At 36.1% G+C, this 23381-nt stretch overlaps 1 protein-coding gene across 2 annotated transcripts in view; it reads right to left on the bottom strand.

Moving 5' to 3' along the window:
- psen1 (presenilin 1) overlaps positions 1-23272 on the bottom strand; it is a 27907-nt gene extending 4635 nt beyond the window's left edge. The window contains exons 1-9 of one of the 2 annotated variants that reach the window (XM_030126331.1): positions 23124-23272; positions 19770-19860; positions 10789-11174; positions 8141-8282; positions 6538-6605; positions 4742-4962; positions 3966-4064; positions 1991-2083; positions 1409-1582 (exon numbers count right to left, since the gene is read on the bottom strand). In XM_030126331.1, coding sequence (XP_029982191.1) covers positions 1409-1582; positions 1991-2083; positions 3966-4064; positions 4742-4962; positions 6538-6605; positions 8141-8282; positions 10789-11174; positions 19770-19805 — 1219 coding nt within the window. In that variant the 5' untranslated portion in view covers positions 19806-19860; positions 23124-23272. Of the gene's footprint in view, positions 1-1408; positions 1586-1990; positions 2084-3965; positions 4065-4741; positions 4963-6537; positions 6606-8140; positions 8283-10788; positions 11175-19769; positions 19861-23123 lie in introns of both variants that reach the window. The other variant, XM_030126330.1, reaches the window with a different exon arrangement.
- Positions 23273-23381: the final 109 nt, after the last annotated feature.

The following is a 23381-nucleotide window of genomic DNA, read 5'->3' as shown; positions in this document are numbered from 1 at the left end:
ACTAAAGCAAAGACACATATTTGGATTATTATTATTATTTATATGTAATTATATTATTATTTTAGTGGTCTGACCCATATGAGATCACACTGAACTGAATGTGGAACCTGAACTAGAACGACTTCGACAGCCCTGGTTCAGTTTGGGACTTTATACTAATGCATAAAACTCCTGTCCTAAATATAGGGGTTTTTTTGTATTGTATATGTTTTGTCTTCTTATGGTCAACATAGACGGGACTCACTGACATAAATACATCTCGTCTACTTTGGATTGCAGACGCTGCTTTTAGACTCCTGCTTCTACTTTCTTTTCGCTTTATTTTCTGTGGTTCTCTGCTGACAAACACTACATTTTGTGATTTTCCCTCTGACACCAGAACCATCTTAAATGCAAGTTTAGTTTAGTTTATTTATAGGATGTGTATCTCACTACTGCTGGAGTTCTTCTTCTTTTTTGTGTTTTTTTAGTTTAACTCTTTGGTTCTTTGGATTTCCACAGAATCACAAGTCTTCTCTTATTTTTAGACATATTTTTACTAACATCAGCGTTCTTCTATCTTTGTATTATTGTCGCTGCCTGTTTACAAATGATCCAAGAACAGTCACTCTGGAATTTTAGTCTTAACCCTTAATGCCTCCCTCAAAAAAACAAAAAACCTCTGGTCACCCTCGCACAAAAAAAATTCTATAAAATCATCATCAACATCAACATTTTTTCTTGCTTTTTTTTTTTTTTTTTTTTTTAAATAAATCTCTTAAACAACTTCCCCCCCTGCTCAAAAATACCAAACATTCAACAGTTTTCAGGATTTCAACCCTTTAAATGTCAGTTTAATCATTTGAATTCTGAGTGAAATATATATATATATATAAAAAAAAAATTTATATATTCCATAAAATAAATAGTAGGTGGATGAAATATTGGTGGTTATTTGAGCCTTGAATAGATCAAAGATTAGCAACAAAACTGATGTGATTGCATTAGTGTTTTTTCTGTAATGTCAGAAACTCCCTCTGGTCATCCTTGTGGACAAAAATATACTGTACATGCACACAAACAAAAACCACTATAAAATCAATATACGTCAACTTTTTTTTTTTTTGTTAATAAATCTGTTCAACAACTCCCCCCCCGGTCAAAACTACCAAACATTCAACAGTTTTCGGGATTTTAACCCTTTAATGTTTAGTTTTTAGATTGACAACAGATAAAATAATGTGCAATGTCACTGTCAAATAAACTGAAATACAAATAAATAAATAAATACTGATTTACCAAAAAATATATATGTCCTTTGAGTGTCAGATTTAAGGATTAATTATCAGTGTTAAGGGGAATTAAGGCCTTAATTTCAGACTTTGTAGGGCACCCCTGTGTTGGTTCAGCTCCTCGGGTCAGTACTCACGCTCCTCGTCGTCGTCGTCCACAGGAGGTCGGCTCGAGGGCATCTGCTGGATCTCCCTCCTGGTTTCGTCGGTGGACTGTAGTGGACCCAGCTGGTGTTCCTGGTGGCTGACCCAGGACGGCGTGAAGCCCCCGTCGTCCTGCGATGGACTGGAGGGGGCCGGGGATGCCACGGCTGCAGGAAACACAGAACCACTCAGACCAGACAAGACCAGACTGGACCAGACCAGACTGGACTATATCAGATCAGACCGGGCCAGGTAGAATGGACCAGACCAGACCAGTCAGATTAAACCAGACCAAATCAAACCAGGCAGACTGGACCGGACTGGACCAAACCAGACCAGACTGAACCAGATCAGACAAGACAGGGCTGGATCAGACCTAATCAGACCAGACTGAACCAGATCAGATCGGGCCAGGTAGAATGGACCAGACCAGACCGGACCAGTCAGATTAGACCGGACCAGACCAAACCAGGCCGGACCAGATCAGACTGGACCAGACTAGACTGGGCCGGACCAGGCAGACCTAACCGGACCGGGCCACATCCAGTCTCACTCTGAACCTAACCCCCCCTCACCTGGCTGAGCCTCCTGTTGTGGTGAAGCGACGTCTGTGGAGTTCCTCTGGGGTCTGTCGCTGTCGGCCATGTTGACGAGCCAAACCATCGTAGCTGGACGGAAATAACAGAGGAGTTATTATACGACAACAGAGGAAACTGCGACTGTAAATGTTCACACACAACTTCAGGACAAAATTTAAATGTTTCTGATATTTAATTCACTGATCATGTAGATGTTCAAAAAACTCAGATTAAAGTGGAGGGTTATTATATCAGTAACACAGAAAACTGAAGAAAAAGTGACTTTTTCAGCCAAATCTCTCATTAACTGAACATAAACCCAGTGTGTCCATCCACTGTCACTGATTCAACTCATGGGTTTTACTGGTGAATCAATGTTGTAGAAGATGATGGTGTTGCAGGTGGACAGGTGATTGCCTTTAGTAGTCTTTTGGCACACTGCCTTATTTTTACTAGGTGGAAGGAACCTGCCCCACCTTCTGTTGGACATTGGGTCAGAGAAGTGTTATGACCCTGGGTCAATATTTGTCTATTTATATGTATATGTATATATGTTTCCTGTTTAGTGTGTGTTCTCCCCCTGTCCTGTAGGTGTGCTGTGCCCCTTTTGTGTCTGTTTGTGTTGCAGGACGCTGATTAGTGGAGGATGATTGCCCGGCCCCTTTAAAAATGGCCCCCGAGCTTCCGTTCGTCCTCTCTCTTGCCTCCTGCCAGCTCTCAACCCTGTGTGCTGTGTGTGTGACCGTCAGTCTTCGTGCGTTGCTATGTTAAATTCGATTTTATATAGTTGGAAATTGATGTTTTTGGAAACTTGATCCTTTTTCTGGTAGGGAAGGTCAGCTCTTTTGTTTTCCCGTTTTCTCCTGTTTTTTGGTGAGGAAGTTTAGGCAAGTTCGCTGTACTTTATTTTGTGCATTTATTTTTGAGTAGGTAATTTAGTTTAAACTGTAAAGAAGATAATTTTGTTTGTTGTTTTAGCTGCTCCCTCCCCTAAACCTTCCTTAGTTGTTGAGTAAAATACCAATAATAAATACTGTGAATTTTTAGTTTTGACTGACATGTGTGCTTGGGAGCTGGGAGGGGACAAAATTGAGCATATTATGTTTGCCCTTGTGAACCCCTTGGCCGGGGCGTAACAGAAGTGATCGCCAATCTTAAACATGAAAAAATATGATATACATTACGTGGATCTGAACAGAAGTGTGGAAATCTTTCTTAACCTTTTTTGACAATCCTATGACGCATGTAGAAGGTCCTTAACAAGTTAAGATGTATGTGTCTATGTAATACTCTTATATGTAATTTCATTTATATCTACAGTGACATATTGTATATGCATACAGATCTGGTGACAGCAGAGGGTTTGGGTCGGCTAAGTGGGTTTTGTTTGATTTTTTTCTTTTTTTTTTAATGTGTGTGTGAATACCTGTGTGTATTCTGTATTTTGTAATTCACTACACATATGTAAACAGAAGATGACGGTGTTTCCACGGTAACTACAGAGCCTCTGAACGTCCAAATGGGTCATATCTGATGACCATGAAAAGATGCACAACTGTATTTTACACCAATTATTTACATGCATTGATAGGATTAGTGGATTAATTAAACATCAGTAGATGCTGTTGGTCGATGGTGGATGTTTGGGTCTATATGGGTAAAAATGTTTCATGTTTTAACCCTCATGTTTACTGTTCCACCTTTTAAACTTCATCAGGTTTGTTCTTTTCTTTGTTGAACTTCATCACAGACTAAAGTAGATTCTGTGGTTTTTCCAGTGTTTTCAGGACTGTGGGAACTGTGGGAAGATGAAGTGTCACTAGATATCCAACCGCAAAGAGTCTAACGGTGATGATGACCAGGAGATGAAGAGTCAGTGAAATCAGCTGAAGTATCAGTGCGTGAAGGGGTTAAAATGGACTGAGGCAGCCGCAGCCTTTGTTAAACATAGAGACATAGAAGTTGATCTTACAGGAGTAGATGAGAGCGGGGAAGATGGGTTCATTCCTCTCCTGCGCCGTTTCCACCAGGATCCTCAGAGGCCCTTTGGGACAGAGCACCGCTAACAGATCTGGAAGAAGACCAGCGCCCAGACGTGATTAATGAGGAAACAGCAGAACCAGCAGAATCAGCAGAGGCTGAGTGGAAACACACACTGCTACTGGAGACAATGGACTGTCTGTAAGAAGACCAACAATCTGTTCTGTTCTATTCTATTCTATTCCATTCTATCTATTCTGTTCTATTCTAGTCTACTGTTCTATTCTGTTTTGTTCTATTATATTCTGTTCTGTTCTATTCTGTTCTACTTTATTCTATCCTATACTGTTCTGTTCTATTATATTCTGTTCTATTCTATTTTGTTCTATTCTATTCTGTTCTGCTCTATTTTATTCTGTTCTATTCTATTCTGTTCTGTTCTATTCTATTCTATCCTATTCTATTCTATTGCTCTATTCTGTTCTATTCTCATTCTTCTGTTCTATTCTTTTCTATTCTACTGCTCTATTTTGTTCTGTACTATTCTATTCTATTCAATTCTATTCTATTCTACTGCTCTATTCTGTTCTATTTTATTCTATTCTATTCTATTCTATTCTATTCTATTCTTTCAGTGATTATTCCTGTTTGTTTGGTCCTGAGTTGAACCAGATGACTGGACTGTGCACATGTTCAACGTCTGGTAAAACTACGTCCGTCTTCCTCCGAAGTGCCCGGGGGTCACGGTGAGGGAAGAGGAAGATTTACCGTAGACGGAGATGACGGCTAATATGAGCCAGGCGGTCCACTCTGGCAGGTACTTGATGAAAACCAGGGCCATGAGGGCGCTGATCATGATGAGGTAGGCCTGCTGGAGCCGCAGAGGTCCTTTCCAGTGGATGCACATCATGCCCACCACGCCGAAGTTCCACACGATGATGGCCAGGGTGAAGTAGTCCATGGCCACGTTGTAGGTCTTAAAAACCTCCCTGGCAGACACAGAGGAGACACGTTGGACAGACCTGAAAGACTCGTATGTCAACGTTAACCCTGTAAAACCAGACCCGTTCAAAACTGGACACCAAATTCTACTTTTTTGGAACTGAAATGTTTATTCATCCTTTTAGCATAATCCAGACAGAAAATTTTGCTGTGTTGTTTTGTTTATGACAAAGTCGCTGTCAGACGGAAACCCCTTATGTCCAAAATGGTTATTTTTCAGGAAACTGGACAAATGATATAAATTCTAAATAAGTGAATGAGTTAAGAGATGTAGTCACAAGCTGTTTAACATTTTTTATTGGTTAAATATTTCTAAAACCACGAGGCAAATGTGAAAACTGACCAATGGAATCGTTTTATGACAAAAAAAAAAAAAAAAAAAGGATCAAAAATGGATTTATGAGGTTTCCACATGACAGCGACGATATAGTCTTTGTATCACATTTGATACATTGGGCATTTTTGGCAACTTTTTGCTCACAATGTTTACTTTAGATTCAGTAAATAAAATTTACCAATAACATTTTAAAAATAAAGAACATTTCAAGTAGTTTTTTTTTTAAATAAAACTTTTTACAGCCTTTTTATTTCCCTTTAATGGCAACATAATTTCAATATTTTTCAATTTTCAATCTTCAGTCGAATAACAATATAAATGTTCTTCTTAACGTAACTTTTTGAAAATTACCAAAGACTTTCCTATAAAATGTGTGTTGGATGATTTAATGTTAACAGCCATATTGAAAAAGGCACTAAAAAAGAGCCTTTCCACTGGCTGTAGTGGGATGATAATCCACCAGGGGGCAGAAACCACGTATTGTGTCATATACAACACGTTTTTAAAGGAGTGATATTTTGCTTTTTTAAAAGGAATTCTGCATTTTCAAACATCTCCCTGTGGTCTCCATAAACTGTAAATGCTCTGCTTGGGTCTGAATTCTTCATTAATTCAACTCCACGGGTCCATCTTCAACCCTGTTACTAATGACACCAGAAAGGTGGTTTGGAGCGCTGGCCCTTTAATGCACATGACTCCAGGTTGTTGACCATGCTTTCTGTCCCGTTCAACCAACAACTGAAAATTTTAGGTAATGGGCTCCAAGTTTGGCCATATTTTCAGTCTGGACTACAACCGCTGCTGCTGACAAACAATTATGGAGAAATCCTGGAGAAATGTTGGTCTGAACTCTGGACCTGATATGTGCAAATGTCGTGATGTAACTAGTTATAAAACATAACAAATTAAGAAGGAATTAAAACAGGTTGTAGAAATCCACTGGATTTTTGCCCAAATGAATATAAAGATATTTTTGCAGCACCTGGAGGGTTCAAATTCAAACTATATGAACTATTAGGGTCCAAATACACAAATAAATGAACCACAGACTAAGAAAAGTGGGTTTAGAGAAATATGAGCCCTTAAAGGAAAGAATTGATCTTGTTGATAAGATAAACATCTCAGAACCTGGTGTAGCAAATATGATGCACATGGTTTTAAAGGGTTAAGACGACTGGGTTTTTATGAAAACCTTTGGAAACAGGGATAAACAGTCGGGGCTTACTTGAGGTAGATGTAGGAGAAGAAAAACAGCAGGAGGAGGGAGGAGAGGAAGAGCCAGCCTTGGATCACCTGGGAAAGAAAAGATCAGAGCCACGGAATTAAAACAACATGGACTGGAACGACACATCAGTACGTGCATATACTTGTTGACGGCGTTTGTTTTTCACTCCCTGGACTAGCAGACGGGTGGGGTGACGCATAGAAGACAGAATGAGTTTCGACACCGTATTTATTATGTATATTTATGTTATATACGCTGTTTTGACACAGATGACAGCATAATATAAATTCTATGACAAACAGGGCACATTTCAAGCACTTTTAAGGGTTGTTTTTACATTTTTCCAGCCCAGCACCTTAACACTGGAGTCAAATACGTATCTACAGGAATACATACACTCAATGAAGACACTGATTTTCCTACATTTATAAGTTAGAAGCAGCATGACTTCAGACAAACTAATGTAAAATCAATATGGACAATGTTTGTGCTGAATGGAAAAGATCACTCACTTCATGTTCTCTTTTTTTTGGTCATTTGACATAAAACAAAAATATTATTCTGGCATTTAGAGCAGACAACAAATATATGCTATATGTACATGTGATGTACTGAATGTGAATGTCTGATACTGAATGTCAATAAAAAATACATCATAAAAAAAAAAAAAAAAAAAAAAAAATATGGACGCAGTCAAAACTAAATAAATTAAATTTCCAAGATGCAGAGTTTGTACACATTTTCAAGGTCAAATTCAAGCACTTTTAAGGGTTATTTTCAAATTTTTCCAGCACAGCACCTTAACTCTGGGGTCAAATCCATATCTACAGGAATACATATACTCAGGATTATTTTTTCCCTTTTTATCACAATGATGTACATTGTATTATGCTATAAACATCTAAAGTGATGTTTCATAATAGCAAAAAGTAAAGGAGAACACAAAGTTTTATCAAAAAAAGGGAAGACACTTGGCGTTTTTCAGACACACTCACACAGAGCCAAAGATTAAGGTAAAAATGTACCTGGAGTCAACCTTAGAACACCTGCTAATTTTCTTTTTTGACATAAAGTTTTAGTTTTCAAAATGTTTCACCTCTCTGGAAGTAGCCTTGGCTTGATTTAATATGAAGGGTCAAAACATAGTATTCGAAATCTCCCTGACAGGACATTTTAGAGACAATTTGACAGATTAGTGTTGCTAAATGACCCACATTTTTACTTTTAAATTCATTTTTGTTTTAGTTGGACCATAAGGGATTATCCAAAACAAGGAGCTACTTTATATTGAAATAAATGTTGGAATAGCGATCCATTAAAGTTCACTCTCTGACGGAACATTACTGTATTTTGACCCTGAAAAATAAAGAAATAAACCACATCACATAACTTAAGCTAAAATTCAAGCACTTTTCAGACCTTGAAAACACAACACTGAAATTCAAGCATTTTCAAGGATTTCAAGCACCCGTACAAACCCTGTACAATAACCTCAGCTGCAGCTTTTCATTCAGATAAACAACACTAAATAAACAGAAGAAAAATAAAAACAACCCAGCTGCCTAGTTTTCAACAGGACGGTGATGCATGTGTGTGTTTGTACCTTGTAGCAGCGGTACTTGTATAAAAGCACTAGCACCAGAGTCATGACGATGATGACGGTGATCATGATGGTGGCGTTCAGGATGGAGTTCAGTGCTCTCTGTGCTACAGTGTCGGTGTCTTCAGGGAAAGGCGTGTAGATCCTGAAACCAACAAAACAAACACACACAGATGTTAGAGAACTCACACCCAATCCCTCATTCAGTCATTTCAGAGATGCAGTTGAACGTTTCAGCTGTTTGAAAGTGTCAGGATGTTTGATGAGCGTCTGTTTGTGCGCACCGGTAGATATTACATTAAACATTTCACAAAACAAATGTGGATGGAGCATGATGGTGTAACATGAAGACACTGATTTTCCTACATTTATAACTTAGAAGCAGAACCACTTCAGAAGAATTAATGCAGAATCAATATGGACGCGGTCAAAATTTAATAAATTAGCTCTCCAAGATGTGGCATTCCTACACGTTTTTCAAGGTCAAATTCAAGCACTTTTAAGGGTCATTTTCAAATTTTTCATATATTCATGATTATTTTTTTCACTTTTTAACACAATGATGTCCATTATATTGTGCTATAAACATCTAAAATTATATTTCATAATAGCACAAAAATTGTTAAATTGAAGGAGAACACAAAATTTTATCCAAAAAAAGGGAAGCCACTTGGTGTTCTTCAGACACACTCACACTGAGACAAAGAGTAAGATAAAAATGTACCTGGAGTTGACCTGAGAACACCTGCTAATTTTCTTTTTTGACATACAGTTTTATTTTTTCAAAATGTTTCACCTCTTTGTAAGTAGATTTGGTTTAAGTAGATGTATTTTACTGTTTTTTTTTTGTAGTTTTGTTTTTTCTCTCTCTTCTGCCCAGTTTACTCAGTTCTGGTTGTAGTTATTGTTACCATTATAATCATCACCATGGTTGTTACTGTTTGTATTGTTGATACTTCCTTGTGAGGGTCTTCACCACCTTTTTCTCTCTTCCTCCCCCCCCCCCCCCCATGTCAGGTCCAGCATCAAAATGTGGTTCAACAAAACTCATAATAAAGTCACTAAAATATCAAGTGGAGCTTCATATACTTTATGAAGTTACCCTTGGCAAAGCAAATTTGTTGAGCACCAAAAGGAACCAGACTACCATTCTGCTGTTAGGATGCTGGACAAGACAAGTTGGCAAAAAAGAAAAAAAAAAAAACAAAAACAAAAATTCAAGCACTTTCCAAACTTTGAAAACACAACATTGAAATTTAAGCGTTTTCAAGGATTTCATGCACCCGTGCAAACCCTGTAGATGCAGAAGGTTCTTTAACCCTTTAAAACCAATTGTATCATATTTGCTACACCAGGTTCTGAGGCCTCTGTCTTATCAATAAGGTCAATAGTTTCCTTAAAAACCTGTCATATGTGACCTGATGTGTTTTCTGTCCCTGGTGGATTATCATCCCACTGCAGCCAGTGGAAGGGCTTTTTTTTTAATTTTACCTTTTTCAATTTGGCCATTAACGTTAAATTGTCCACACACTTTTAGCAGGAAAGTCTTCGGTAATTTTCGAAAAGTTACGTTAAGAAGAACATTTATATTGTTTTTTTTTTTTTTTTTAAATAAGTACTTGGTGCATTGAAACAATGCAGTTACTTGATAACTGATTCTTTATAATACAGTTAAATTGTGTTAAAAGCGTGTATCAAATTTGATACTGCAGGTATATGAGGTACTTTATAAAATGTATTAAATGTGATACAAAAATATATCATAAACAAAATGATATGTTGTGTGAAAAGGTCTAATAAACTGAGTTCTGTGGTTAGTTTTTGATGGGCTAGGTTTTACAGGGTTAACAGGTTGTTGTTAGGCATTTTGTTGTTTTTTACCATCTGCTCTAGGTTTTCATTACACTGATATGGCCATAATACAGGGAGTACATCTGGGTTTTATATTTACTGAAAGATGTACGTCTAAATGTTCCACAAACTCTGAAATCAAGAAAGACACATATGCTCCTAGATGTTTTATTTCATTGAAGGAGTTGTCTTACTTTGCCAGGTTTTTTTTTTTTTTTTTTGGAAAACACATATTATTACTCAAAGCAGATGTTTAACTCTGTCTTATAATATAGAAGTAAGAAAAACCTCACAGATTCTCTCTTAACAATCCAAATGTCTTTCATTTCAATAGATAGAAACATTTTTGCATCAAACCTTCATTAACTTATGTTTATGTTTATGTTTATGTTTACGCATTTGGCAGACGCTTTTTTCCAAAGCGACTTACAGGGGAAACCAATTAAATCACTCAATCAATCAAATTTTATTTATATAGCGCCAGATCACAAGAAAGTTATCTCTTGACATTTTATATATCGAGTTGGTCAAAACCAGACTCTAAGTCAATTCTACAGAAACCCAACAGAATCTTGTATAAAAGTTGTTTATTGAGTTTAATCGACCCTGTCAGGTTAATAAAATAAACCTAAACCTAAAATAAAGCCTGTAAAACTTTAATTTTCTGTGGAAATCAGAGTTAAAGGTGTAGATTTAGCTGTGTGTTAGTCTGTAGGTCTGATTTAAACTGCAGTGTCTCCACCTAGTGGTCGTGCTGCTCTATTACATTCAAGACTCAGATGGTAAAATAAACCACTCACAGTCTCTGTCCGTCGTTCTGGGTGTAGAAGCTGACAGACTTGATGGTAGCCACGACGACCACCATGCACAGAGTCACGGGAACGAACAGCATGATGACGTGTTTGGCGCCGTACTTCAAGGTCAGCTCCTCATCCTCGTCCTCCTCGGCCTCCACCACTCGGGGAGGCCGGGCGGCGGTGGCAGCGGTGGCAGCGGGGGGTTGTCCGTTCTGCTCCGGTCCACCGCCGCCCCCACCCCCACCTCCCCCTCCACCTCCACCTCCACCTCCTCCGCCCCCATCACCTCCTCCTCCAGCTCCGGAACCTCCTCTGGACCGGACCCGGGCTCCTCCGGTCTCCGGCGGCTGCTGTACTGGTTCTGGAGATGCACTGGTCTCCTGTTGGTCCTGATGAGGAGAAGGGGGGGGGGGGGGGGCGGTAAAACACACCACCCTGTTAGTCTGGTTTAATGACCCACAGCAGGATCTGCACAGTTCAACAACATCTACAAACATTAGAGGTGCCAAACATACACCCACAGGGTCCACGTACAGACCAATAGGATATAAAGTATAATAATGTTTTGTTCATTGACATTTTGTTCTTTTTTTTTCGAATTTCTTAAATATTTTGCTCATTTTCCTCAGTATTTTGTCCATTTTCTTGCTTGTTTTGTCCATTTTTAAGTATTTTGTTCATTCTTGTACAATTTTTACCTCCGCCAAGGAGGTTATGTTTTTGCCAGGGTTTGTTTGTTTGTTTGTTTGTTTGTCTGTCCGTTAGTGTGCAACATAACTCAAAAAGTTATGGACAGATTTGGATGAAATTTTCAGGGTTTGTTGGAAATGGGATAAGGAAGAAATGATTAAATTTTGGTGGTGATCGGGGGTGGGGGGGCCCACGGGGGGGGGCACTGATCAGCCTTGGCGGAGGTCTGCGCTCTCCGAGTGCTTCTAGTTTTACATGTTTTGTCCATTTTTGTTCATTTTCTTCCATATTTGGTCCATTTTCTTGCTTGTTTTGTTCATTTTCTTCAGTATTTTGTTCTTTTTTTTAATCCAATTTCTAAAATATTTTGTCCATTTTAGTCCATTTTCTTCCGTATTTTGTCCATTTTCTTGCTTGATTTGTTCATTTTCTTAAGTATTTTTGTTCTTGCTCAATTTCTTACATATTTTGCCCATTTTTGTTCATTTTCTTCCTTATTTTGTCCATTTTCTTGCTTGTTTTGTTCATTTTCTTTCATTTTTTTTTCTCTTTCTTGGTCAATTTCTTACATATTTTGTCCATTTCCTTCCGTATTTAGTCAATTTTCCTGCTTGTTTTGTTCATTTTCTTCAGTATTTTGTTCTTTTTTTTAAAATCCAATTTCGTCAATATTTTGCCAGTTTTTGTTCATTTTCTTCTGTATTTTGTCTTTTTTTTTTCTTATTTTGTCCATTTTCTTCAGTATTTTGTTCATTCTTGTTCAGTTCCTTAAATATTTTGTCTATTTTTGGGTCCATTTTCTTGATTCAGTGCTTATTTTGTTTATGTTGATTCAATACTTGTGTGCTGTCTTTCATAACCTTAAAAATCAACATGACCAAAATATGTTTTATCATCATTCTTGTAAATCTTATCTTTTACTTTTAAACAGATATGTAAATACTCTGAGGATTAATTCAAGTAAAAAAAAAAAAAAAAAAGAATGCTGATATGACCCTGATGCCTTATACAAGTCTGTCCCAGAATGACCCCACATCTGTGTTTTGAGTCTTTGGGAACCACTGATCTAAGACGGTGTGAAATTACACTGAACCCAGAAAACCCTCGAGTCACGTCTTGGACAAACTGAGGCTGTAATGTTCTAAAAATATGTGAAAATGAATGAGCAGATTTTAGTGGAACACCATCAGATCCAAGAGGTCAACTCCTTAAACCCCACGACCCAGAGAAACCCCGTAACCATGACGACAGCTGGATTAGAGACGCTGTAACTCAGTCTCCACGTTGAAATAACAGCTGGCGTCTGGTTTTCCCTCCAGAAAATGATCATGCGACCAATCAGGAGCCGGTGATGGGCAGTGGGCGGTCCTTACAACAGAACCTGGAGTTTCTCATTTAAAACGGGGTCAGAGACATTCAGACAAAAACCTTTAGTTCTATGTTCCGATTTCCTGTGTTTTCTACAACTTAATAAAATAAACTGAGTGATACATGTAAAAAATGTTTTTATGATGAATGGGTCGATTAATATTTAATCCAATAAAAGTCAAATCATCATTTCTTTCAGGTCCGAGGATGATTTTGGTTCTGAGTAAAAAAAAACAAAAACAGACGGTTATTTGTGGCTGTAAATTATTTCCAAAAGACATCAAATGTAAAACAAGACTGAAACACAGTCACTTTTGTTCATTTTCTTCTTTATTTTGTTCTTTCTTATCTAATTTCTTAAATATTTTGTCCATTTTTGTCTAATTTCCTTATTGTTTTTTTCACTTTGTTCTTTCTCCTCAAATTTCTTAAATATTTTGTCAATTTTTCACCATTTTCTCCCTTATTTTGTTCATTTTTGCTCATTTTCTTAAGTATTTTGTTGTTTCATATCTGATGTCTTAAATGTGTTGTAAATTTTTGTTAATTTCCTTGCTGATTTTGTTCATTTTCTTTCTTATTTTGTTCTTTCTCCTCAGATTTTTTATATATTTGGTCAATTTTTCTTCATTTTCTCACTTATTTTGTCAAATTTTTCTTCAGTTTTAATAAGTATTTTGCTGTTTCATATCTGACATTTTCTATATTTTGTCATTTTTTGTTAATTTCCTTCTTCATTCTGTTCATTTTGTTCTTTCCTCTCAAATTTCTTAACTATTTTGTCAATTTTTCTTCATTTTCTCCCCCATTTTGTAATTTTTTTGTTCATTTTCTTTCTTAGTATCTTCATTATTAGTTCATTTATTTAAATATTTGGTTCTTTCTTATCTAGGCTAATTTCTTACATACATCTCTGCCCTTTTCTATTCACATTTATCCTTATTTTGTTAATTTTCTGAAGTATTTTATTGATTTTCTTCCTTAATTTGCTCATTTTTTTCTTCTGTTGATCACTTTCAGTATGTTGTTGTTTCTTGTTCCATTTTTTCCTACATATTTTGTCCTTTTTTGTTCATTTTCTTAACTTTTTTGTTCAGTTTTTGAGTCTGTTCCTATTTTGTTTGTGCTAATTCAATGCTTCAATGGAATATTTATTAAATATTTATCAAAAATAAATGCACTATTTTTATATAGATTTGGTTCATAGGTTTACATATTGTTTATATAGGAAATACATACTGTTAATGATAGATATAGATACTGCTAATATTATTCTTTTTTATTTCTTTGTTTTTCTTTGTTGTGTTTTGGTTTGAAATGTTGATATTTGAAATAAAAATTAACCGAACATTATAAAAACATCAGAGGAGGATGTTCTGAGACCGTCGGAGTCGGCGTGGCACATTTCCACAACCTGGCAGAGTTCGGATTCGCCGTTCACCCTGAGGATCTGTCCCGTCACAGCACAATAAAGAGGCTGAACTCAAACTGTCAGGATGTCGGCGAGTCGAGACACGAGGCGGCTCAGACCAGAAGCAATTTCACCAGGTACACAGAAACGAATAAAAGAGCTGCCTCCGGAGAGCAACGAGCTCCCATGAAACGACCCCGCCCCACTTTGTTTCTCAATCCTGGGATGAGGGCCAGCGATAGTCAAACACACACACACACACGGTAAATACAGAGGTGTTAAAAACACAGAAACACCAGGTGGAAAAGAGAAAAACCCACTGAAACTCACATGTGTTGAGTAGAGTACAAGGATTATTCAGATAATCAATGATCTGTTTGACTCATTTTTTCCTGAATAGCTTTGGGCTGAGGTTGAAATAAAATATTTTAGGATGACACTGTGGGTTTTTAATTTTTCTTGATATTTTATAGACAAAACCATTCATCAGACTAAAAGAAAATGTCATAAATAACAAGCTCTAATTGGACTTTCCCCATCGTTAAAAGGCTTCAAGGCGGCACCCAAAACATTTCAGATACCACTTAGAGATTAAAACTAGGACCAATGTTCCTGTATGTCAATGTCATGTTCTATGTGAATCAGTCCCCAGTTGAATGTGTGAGGTTGTCAGGTTCTGTCTTTATGTTCCAGTCCTGTGGTCTGGATGCAGATCAATCTAACAGTAGAAGTGGGTGGGACTCAACTAATTCAGTCAAAGTCCAAATATGACTTCTATCAGTGATCAGTAGGAACTAGATTGATATCTGTAACCATTTACATGATATAAACCATCAAAATATGGACCATTAGAAGGAAAAACACATTTGTAATATTTTAAAAATTTATCAAAAAATTCAAAAATCTAAATTTCTCAAAACTGTGAAACTTTGTAAACATTGTCCCAAGGAAGATACATGTGAAATCTGAAATGAATCTGACCGGTAGTTTTGGAGAAGATTGTTGAAATGTAGACATTGGTGACCTTTGACCCTTCAAGGTCGTAAGTCATGGACCCAAAAGCAAGTCCGTATAAGACTTCCTATCAGTGCTCAATATTAACTACATTGATATTTTTGACCATCTACATGTTATAAGCCATCAAAACATAGACCATTAGACGTAAAGGCACATTTATAACTTGAAAAAAAAATTTTTTTTAAATTATATTTTTTAAAACACTTGCATGTTTTTATAACCTTGTGTTACCTCTTAAGGTGGCAACATGTGTCCAGAAACTGCAGATGTAAACAGCAGTTATCCACTAACTCTGATGCATTTACAGCAACATGCATTAATGTACAATGTCCCTGTTAAATAAACCAATTAAATAAAATCAATAAATATCCCAAACTTAAAAACTAAAAACCTGAGACAGACAACTTCAAATTCCCATGAATTTTCAGAGACACATTTCACAACTTTTCCGGTCATCTAAAGGGTCAAAAATAGAATGTCTTCAACCTTTCACATATATTTGCTTCATACAGGTCCTTCACTACAGAATAACTTCACCTGCAACGAGGAGATGGACGACTTCTGCAGGTTTCAACACATAACATTTAGAACCAAAACAAATGCACTGACAGATCCAGTTCAGCTTTTACTACCTGCCAGAAAATCATTCCTGGATTACTTCATTTATCCACTGTTTGATGCACTTATTTCATTTTCTCCCACACACTTAAACAATGAACCCATTTACGTGATCATAAAAATACAATAACTGTTAGTAATCAGATATTTATAATAATCAGATCTGATGTGTTTACATGCACTTCAGAAATAAGATAATCAATAAACCTTGGTTTAGATGTTTCAGTCCATCATGGGGTTTCTTTTGGCGTATATATGTGGGTGCTTCTATGAAACTGGGTTTATTTTGGTATCTGGCACTTTTCCAGCTTTTTAGACCCAATAATGTACTGTAATGTGTACTTAAGCAGGTAATATCAGTATGGATCACATTGTTTCTGTGCTTGTCAATGTAGACTGTTATGTCTGTTTGTTATGGGAAGACCCCAGAAAGAATAGCTGATGTCCTGCATCAGTTAATGGGGATCCTAATAAATAAATAATAAAAGGTAAATTTAAACATATTTCCCCCAGGATGGACCTAATAATGACCTCAGATAAATGCAGAAAAAATTATACTCTTGCTCTGAGCCATCCCATAATTAATAAATTTTTAATCAAATATTGGGGCCAAAAATAGGACCCAAATATGGACAGTAAAAACTCCCTAGGTGTCAGTGCATTAGATGTGAAAATAAATAAAATATGAAAAAAATGAAAATAAATAAAGACACTGTGTTAAATGTGTCAATCCTAGTGGTTTTTCTAATCCACACATGTGGGTTTTTCATCAGTCTCATTGCAGGTTTGGTGTGGAACCCGTTGTGTCCACTGTTGTTACATGCAGAACCTGCCCAGATATACACATATAAGTTGCGAATGATTCTGCAACAGCGGTCATTTTTGTGAAAAACTCTGCCTTGAATAATTAGTTCAATTCCCAAAATGCACCTGAGAGAGAAGAGACATATTCAAAAAAACAGTAGCGCGTAATTTTCATGTCCTTTTGACCGTGTTACATGTGGATTTTTATATCAAATATATATAAAATAATGTAAAAATGTGTTTTATCTGAAAAATACTTTCTCTTTTGTCTCAGTAAGTATTTATTTTTAAAATAGACCCAAAGTGCTTCCAAACTTGCTTCATAACATTCGTCTACATCTGGTTTGAATTTGTAGCCCCATGTCCTGTTTTTAGGGACCAGTTTCATAGAAGCACCCCTGTCCATAATGATGGTGGAATAAAACTTCCTGTTATTGTCGTCTGCTCATGTTTGAATACGCAACTACAGTTTTCTACAATTTTTTAAAATAGTTTTTACATGTGTAGATGTAAAAAAACCTAAAAAAAAAAATCAGATTAACTTGTACACATACAGGAAGACATGGGAGTATAGGGGTCAAATCCAGGTGTGTTAATCTGATTTATTCTAATCAGATTACTGCTGTTATCTGAAAGCAGATCACATTATACTGTTTACATGATCAACAATAATCTGATAACTCCACAGATCAGATAATAATGATCAGAGTATTGGTGTGACTGTAAACAGGTTGACTGACACAGTTTGTTTTAATGGTGTAACTTCACTGTGTCCCAGTAAAACCACTAATCACCTTTGTTTTCTGTTGGGTTTGCGTTGTCAGTAGCTGAACTAAAGATCTGTTTGAGTCACAAACAAGGTCAGAATTGTCACAGTTTAGTCTGAACTATGGATCAACAAACAGCAACTTAGCAAAGATAAGAACATCCCATAATAACTTTATACCTTCATCAGCCTCAGACTCAAACTCACCCGCGTAGACGAAACGCTGACATTTAACCATTAAACCCCATTCTTTACATTTACAGCTGAGTCCAGTAAAAACAACACAATGACTCTAGTTTTATCACTTCTACTCTTTGACTGTAAAAGTTGTTTCTTAATGGTTCTCATCTCATCTGGTCACTGTCTGATGCTTCGGTCAAAGGCCCCGTGGTGATTAGTTTTCCTCACCATGGGAGAATCTTTAGCAAAACTTCATAGATGTTTATTCTGAACATTACCGAGAATTTAGGTCATTTTTTAGTATTTGAAAATAGAAATACTATATACAGACCCTTAAATAAAACAGGACTGATAAATACGTCCTGATACCAACCTGATATCAGCTAATATATATATAAATATAATTTAGTTGAGTTTTAGTTTATTTTGAATATGCAACAAAACAAAATTATCCAACTAAGTCCTTATAAATGAAACAGATAAGAAAACAAAACAAACAAAAACCTATACATATACATGAAAACAAAGTATAACTTCATTTGCACATTCGAAAAGGAGTGAGAGTTAGTAACACTTATTTAATCCCACCCCTTCTCCACACAACAGTTTGTCCTTTAGCTTCCTATCAGCAGAATATATGAACAATCAAGTCCCTTGGATCAGTTTACCTCACTTATCTTCACGTACACACCTATATTGACAAAAAAGTACCAAAAAAGTAAAAATAAATAAATACATACATACATCCTTGAAGGCAACACAAAATGAATACACAGTAAAGTAAACAATAAGACAAAGGGTATAATATTGGTATGAATGGAAGAACCAGTGTCATTATTGTGGAACACACCCAATTCTGTCAGCGACACCATCACATACATGTTGAACAAAGACACAGACAAACATATGAAGACGGTGAGTTCAGGGACAGTAAAGAGACTTTGGATCTGAGTCGACGCCTTCATTAAACAATGACTCAAAGTCTAAAGGACAGAGCAGGACTCCTCTGTTATCAGAACATAACCATTAGGCTGTTTTTACTAAATAAAACTCAAGGACATTCTAATTTCCTCAGTGTTTGGGTCAGAAACACAGACGACTCTTTCATCACTGGTTTAACCCTTCGATGCATGAGTAGGTCAAAATGACCCGATGAGGCTGTTCTACTGTAATATGTTTGTAATAAAAAGTCAATATTTCATATTCCAGGTATTCCTCAAAAAACATGTTATTGACATCATGACATTTAAATTTACCTTGTATATATTTTATGTAATTGTAGTTTTTGTATTACTAGCCTAAGCTTCCATAAGTGGATCAACATGACCCACATTCATTTACAACAGAATTACATCTCAACCTTTGATTCATTCAACAGCAAAAACCAAAGGACTCACACACTAAATGGACACTGTGCTATTACTGTTATATATTATATACTATATATACTCAGCTTTTCAAATTTCACTCACTCACACACACACACACACACACACATATATATATATATAAATTAAATTGTTGAAAATAATTTGAAATTGAAAAATATCATCTGTTTTCCTGTTCGTGTTAAAGGAAGTTAAAAGACCTAAACAGTATTTTGTGGATTTAAATCACTTGAAAAAAATGGAACATAATGAAAGCAATACAAAAAAAAAGCCATAGGAATAAGTTTTACATCTCCACTGAACCCAAATTTACAAAAATGTGACACAAATCGCCATAATATCACAAAATAGATGTTGACATTGTTCTATTGCTGTTTTGTAAAACATATTATGCAATATATATATACACTTTGCTTTTCAAAATGCAAATATATATATATATATATATATATATATATATATATATATATATATATATTTTTTAAATTGTTAAAATGTTCAGAAAATTTTTTAATAAAAACTATTTCAAGCATGAAATCATTCCTTTGTGGACCCAAATATAATACAAATGATTATTTCTAACATGACAAAGTGCCATAAAAACACACTGACTCTAACTCATTTATGGACGAGTGGAGGGTCCAGACACTCAGACATCGAAGGGTTAACACAGAAAGGTTCAGTTGCACAAACGTTGGTTGTTATTACACAAAATATGAAGCAGCCGTTGTGTCAGACTCACCAGGTTGTTTTCAACATCCTCTGCGTTGTTGGCCATGGTTGCCTCTGTCCTCACATCAACACCAGACCTTCAGCGCTGACCAGAAATGGATCTGCAAAAAACACATTTTTGTTTAAGGGACAGAAAGTATTTTATTGCTGGTGCAATATTTGTTGAATATTGAAGTGAATATTTGTCCTACATTCTGATTGGTGTCACCAAATGTTCTTGTTAAAGGAAAGAACATGTATTTTATTGCTACAATAAATATAATAAAAGCCACTAGTTTTTTTTATTGTTGCAGGTTTGTTTTTATGCAGTCATTACAGTAGTTGATGTCCAGTCAATTGTAAAAGTCATTTGCTGTCATCCTAATACATGTACATCACTGCAGTAAATAATCATGTCTGGAGTCAGATAACCTAAGTTCAAGTAAAGAAAAGAATGATCCCTGTATTTGGAGACTGATCTCATGAAATTGCGTTGTATGTCACGCCAATTCTTATGGCATTTGTCATAGTATACGTATGTATTTTCAAGCTTTTGCATGTTATTCAATGCCCTTTGATCGCGTGTCAAATTATGCCAAGGTCTCCAGTTCACATGACTCTAACCCTCAGTACGTGGTATTTGATGCACTATGAACATACATGTGGAAAGGTTATAATGTGTACAAATAACACACCAATTAAAAGTAGGGTGTATATTTACGCAATTTCATGATATGACAGTATTTGAGCAGTGATGTTTTAAAAACCACTGCTTTTATGGGTTCAAATTCTGAATATTTTCTGGTTTCTTTCCTCTTCTGTGACAGTAAATGAATATTTTTTAGACCAAACAGTACATCTGATGACGTCCTGTTGGGTTTTAGGAAACAGTTTATCAGTTGATCAAGGAAACAACGATAAGAAGCAGTCCTAAGTCACTTCACTGTCAGAAAAGATATGAGCAATAACAACTATTTATGGTCCAATAACATAGTCAAACTTTAACAGGAACTCCAATAGTTAAACAAAACATCATCCTATTTATTTATTGCTTCATACATGTTAATAATTAGAAAATACCTAGAAACTAAAACAGGCCACTATTAGTTTACAATCAGCTTTAAATGTGACTTTCTTTCAGTTTTTATAGGATAAAGGCTCTGATTCAGACTGTTGCAACATGTTACCACAACATTTTCATATCAGACATCAATAATCGTCATGGTAAATATCACATCATTATTTCTACACAGTTTAATGGCTGGTTTTTGGTCATGTGTGGAAGTTAAAGGACATTAACAGTAATTTGTGTTTTTAAATTATTTGCAAAATATGGAACATAACGAAAACAATGTTGCAAAAAAAATAAAATAAATCTAACTAATAAGTTTTACATCTCCACTGGATCCACATTTACAAGAATGCATCAGAAATTGCCACATCTGAACTTGTTCCATCTTTCACATCATTTGCAGCTTTTGCAGTTTACCTTATTGCATCTTTGGCATCATTTCTGTAACTGATTTCATTTTTATCCTGCTGAATCTTTTACATCATTAACATCCTGTGTGTTTAAGTAAATGTTTTGTTGCTGAATCATTTTCATCTTGTTGTGTCATTTCTTGTTTTATTCCGTCTGCTATGTCACTTCAGTCATTTTGTCATTTCTTTCATTTTCATCTCAGATCCTTTTGCTTGTTTCTTCCTTGTTGCATCTTTTACATCATTATTACCACCGCCAGGAGGTATTGTGATCACTTTGCTTTGTGTGCATGTATGTTTGTTTGTTTGTTAGCAAGATAACTCAAAAAGTTATAGACGGATTTTCATGAAATTTCAGGAAATGTTAATACTGGCACAAGGAAGAAATGATTAAATTATGGTGGTGATGGGGGGGGGGGGGGGGGGCAGATCTGTTTTGGTGGAGGTCTGCGCTCTCAGAGTGCTTTTCTTGTTTTCATCTTGTACGAGGGCCGTTCAATAAGTTCATGGCCTCACCCAGAAATACTGGTTGTTATAATACAGGATGTTACATTCTTTCGTGATGGGATAGTGATGCTTGAACATCGATGGACCAAGTGCATTGCTGTAAATGGAGATTATGTTGGAAAATAAAATATAAATTATCAGTCTGTGTTGTTCTGTTCTGGGTGAGGCCATGAACTTATTGAACGGCCCTCGTATCTTATCTGTCATTTACATCTTGTGTGTTTTACAAGTTTTATGTGTTGCAACTTCCTCAAAATTTCAGTTTTACCCTGTTTTACATCATTTTCATCTCATTGTAACTTTAATATTGCTTTTGTCTTGCTGCCTCTTTTATGTATGTTTTAATTGCTGCACCTTTTTCATAATTTTCATCTTGTTGTATCTTTGTGACTTTAAGGTGTTTTGTCTTGTTTTCTTCCATATGTGATTTTTGCTGCTGGATCTTTCACATTGTTTTTCTCTTTCACTGTCTCTTTTGCATTATGTATGTTTCATTGGACCTTTACATGTTTTCATCTTGTCATGTTTGGTTTATTGCATCTTATGGATCATTTTGGTTTATTGTCTCTTTACATCATATTCATATTGTATATCTTATTTCATCTGATTGTGACTCAGGCCTTTTGTTGACTGTCCAATATAAATACTTTTCTTGCAACATCTTTTCATTCATCTCTCGTCTCATTTACATTATTTTTGTTTTATTCTGTCGCCACATTAATTCATCATGTTGCATCTTGTGGATCATTTCTGTTTTACTGCTTCTACGTCATTTTCATCTTGTTGGATCTTCTAAGTTTTTCTCTTGTTGCCACTTTTAGGGTCATTTTCACCTTTCTGCATCTTTTAACCATTTACCTTTTTAATTCTTGGTTTATCTTTGATATCTCTTTCGTCCTGCTCTCTCTCTTAAGACATTTCATTGTCGTTAATGTTTTACCTCTAAAATCTCTCCTCTGCATTCCAAATGGCTTAAATGAACACTTCCACGTTACACTCTTATTTTATATGACAGGAACATTACTTCAGATCTCATATAAGCAGAAGAAATTTAACAGTTTACGACCCATTACAGCAGCTTTACGACCCATGTTGGATCCCGTTCCTCAGTTTTAGAAAGGCAGATGAATACTATTAAAATGTCACTACCTGAACACCAGTACTGATGTTAATTAATGTGCTGGGTGTGTCAGTGAGTTGCAGGTTAGTTCCATATTTTTATCGATCACAGACATTAGTTGATTATTGGTGAATCGCTAAAATGGCTCGTTAGCCAATAACGTCCTAACGGGAGAGCGGCCAGCGGCCGCCGCGTTAGCTGGTTAACGCCTTGGAACTTACCCAGCTAAAAGTCACCGTTACCCAAGACTGGGCGGCGAAAAAGAGTAGGACTTACCTGCTACAAACAGCGGTGAGTTTGGTTGGTTTTGTGTCGCGGTGTGGTCTTAAGTAGATTTAAAACCCGAGCACTTTCTCTTCTTTGTTGTTCCTGTCTTTTCACAGAACTTCCGGTCGCTGGTGTTAACTACTTCCTGCTCGCACGCGTGAGGGTAACGTTCAACACCGCAACGTTAAAACTGTTTGTAATTTCTGTTTTTGTTTTAATAATCTGGTAAAACACAATTTATTTGTGTACATATATTCATATGTGTGT

This window comes from Sphaeramia orbicularis, chromosome 22 (genome assembly GCF_902148855.1).
Source record: "Sphaeramia orbicularis chromosome 22, fSphaOr1.1, whole genome shotgun sequence".
Classification (NCBI taxonomy): domain Eukaryota; kingdom Metazoa; phylum Chordata; class Actinopteri; order Kurtiformes; family Apogonidae; genus Sphaeramia; species Sphaeramia orbicularis.
Note: the sequence above shows the minus strand (reverse complement) of the source record. Positions and strands in the feature narration are given on the sequence as shown.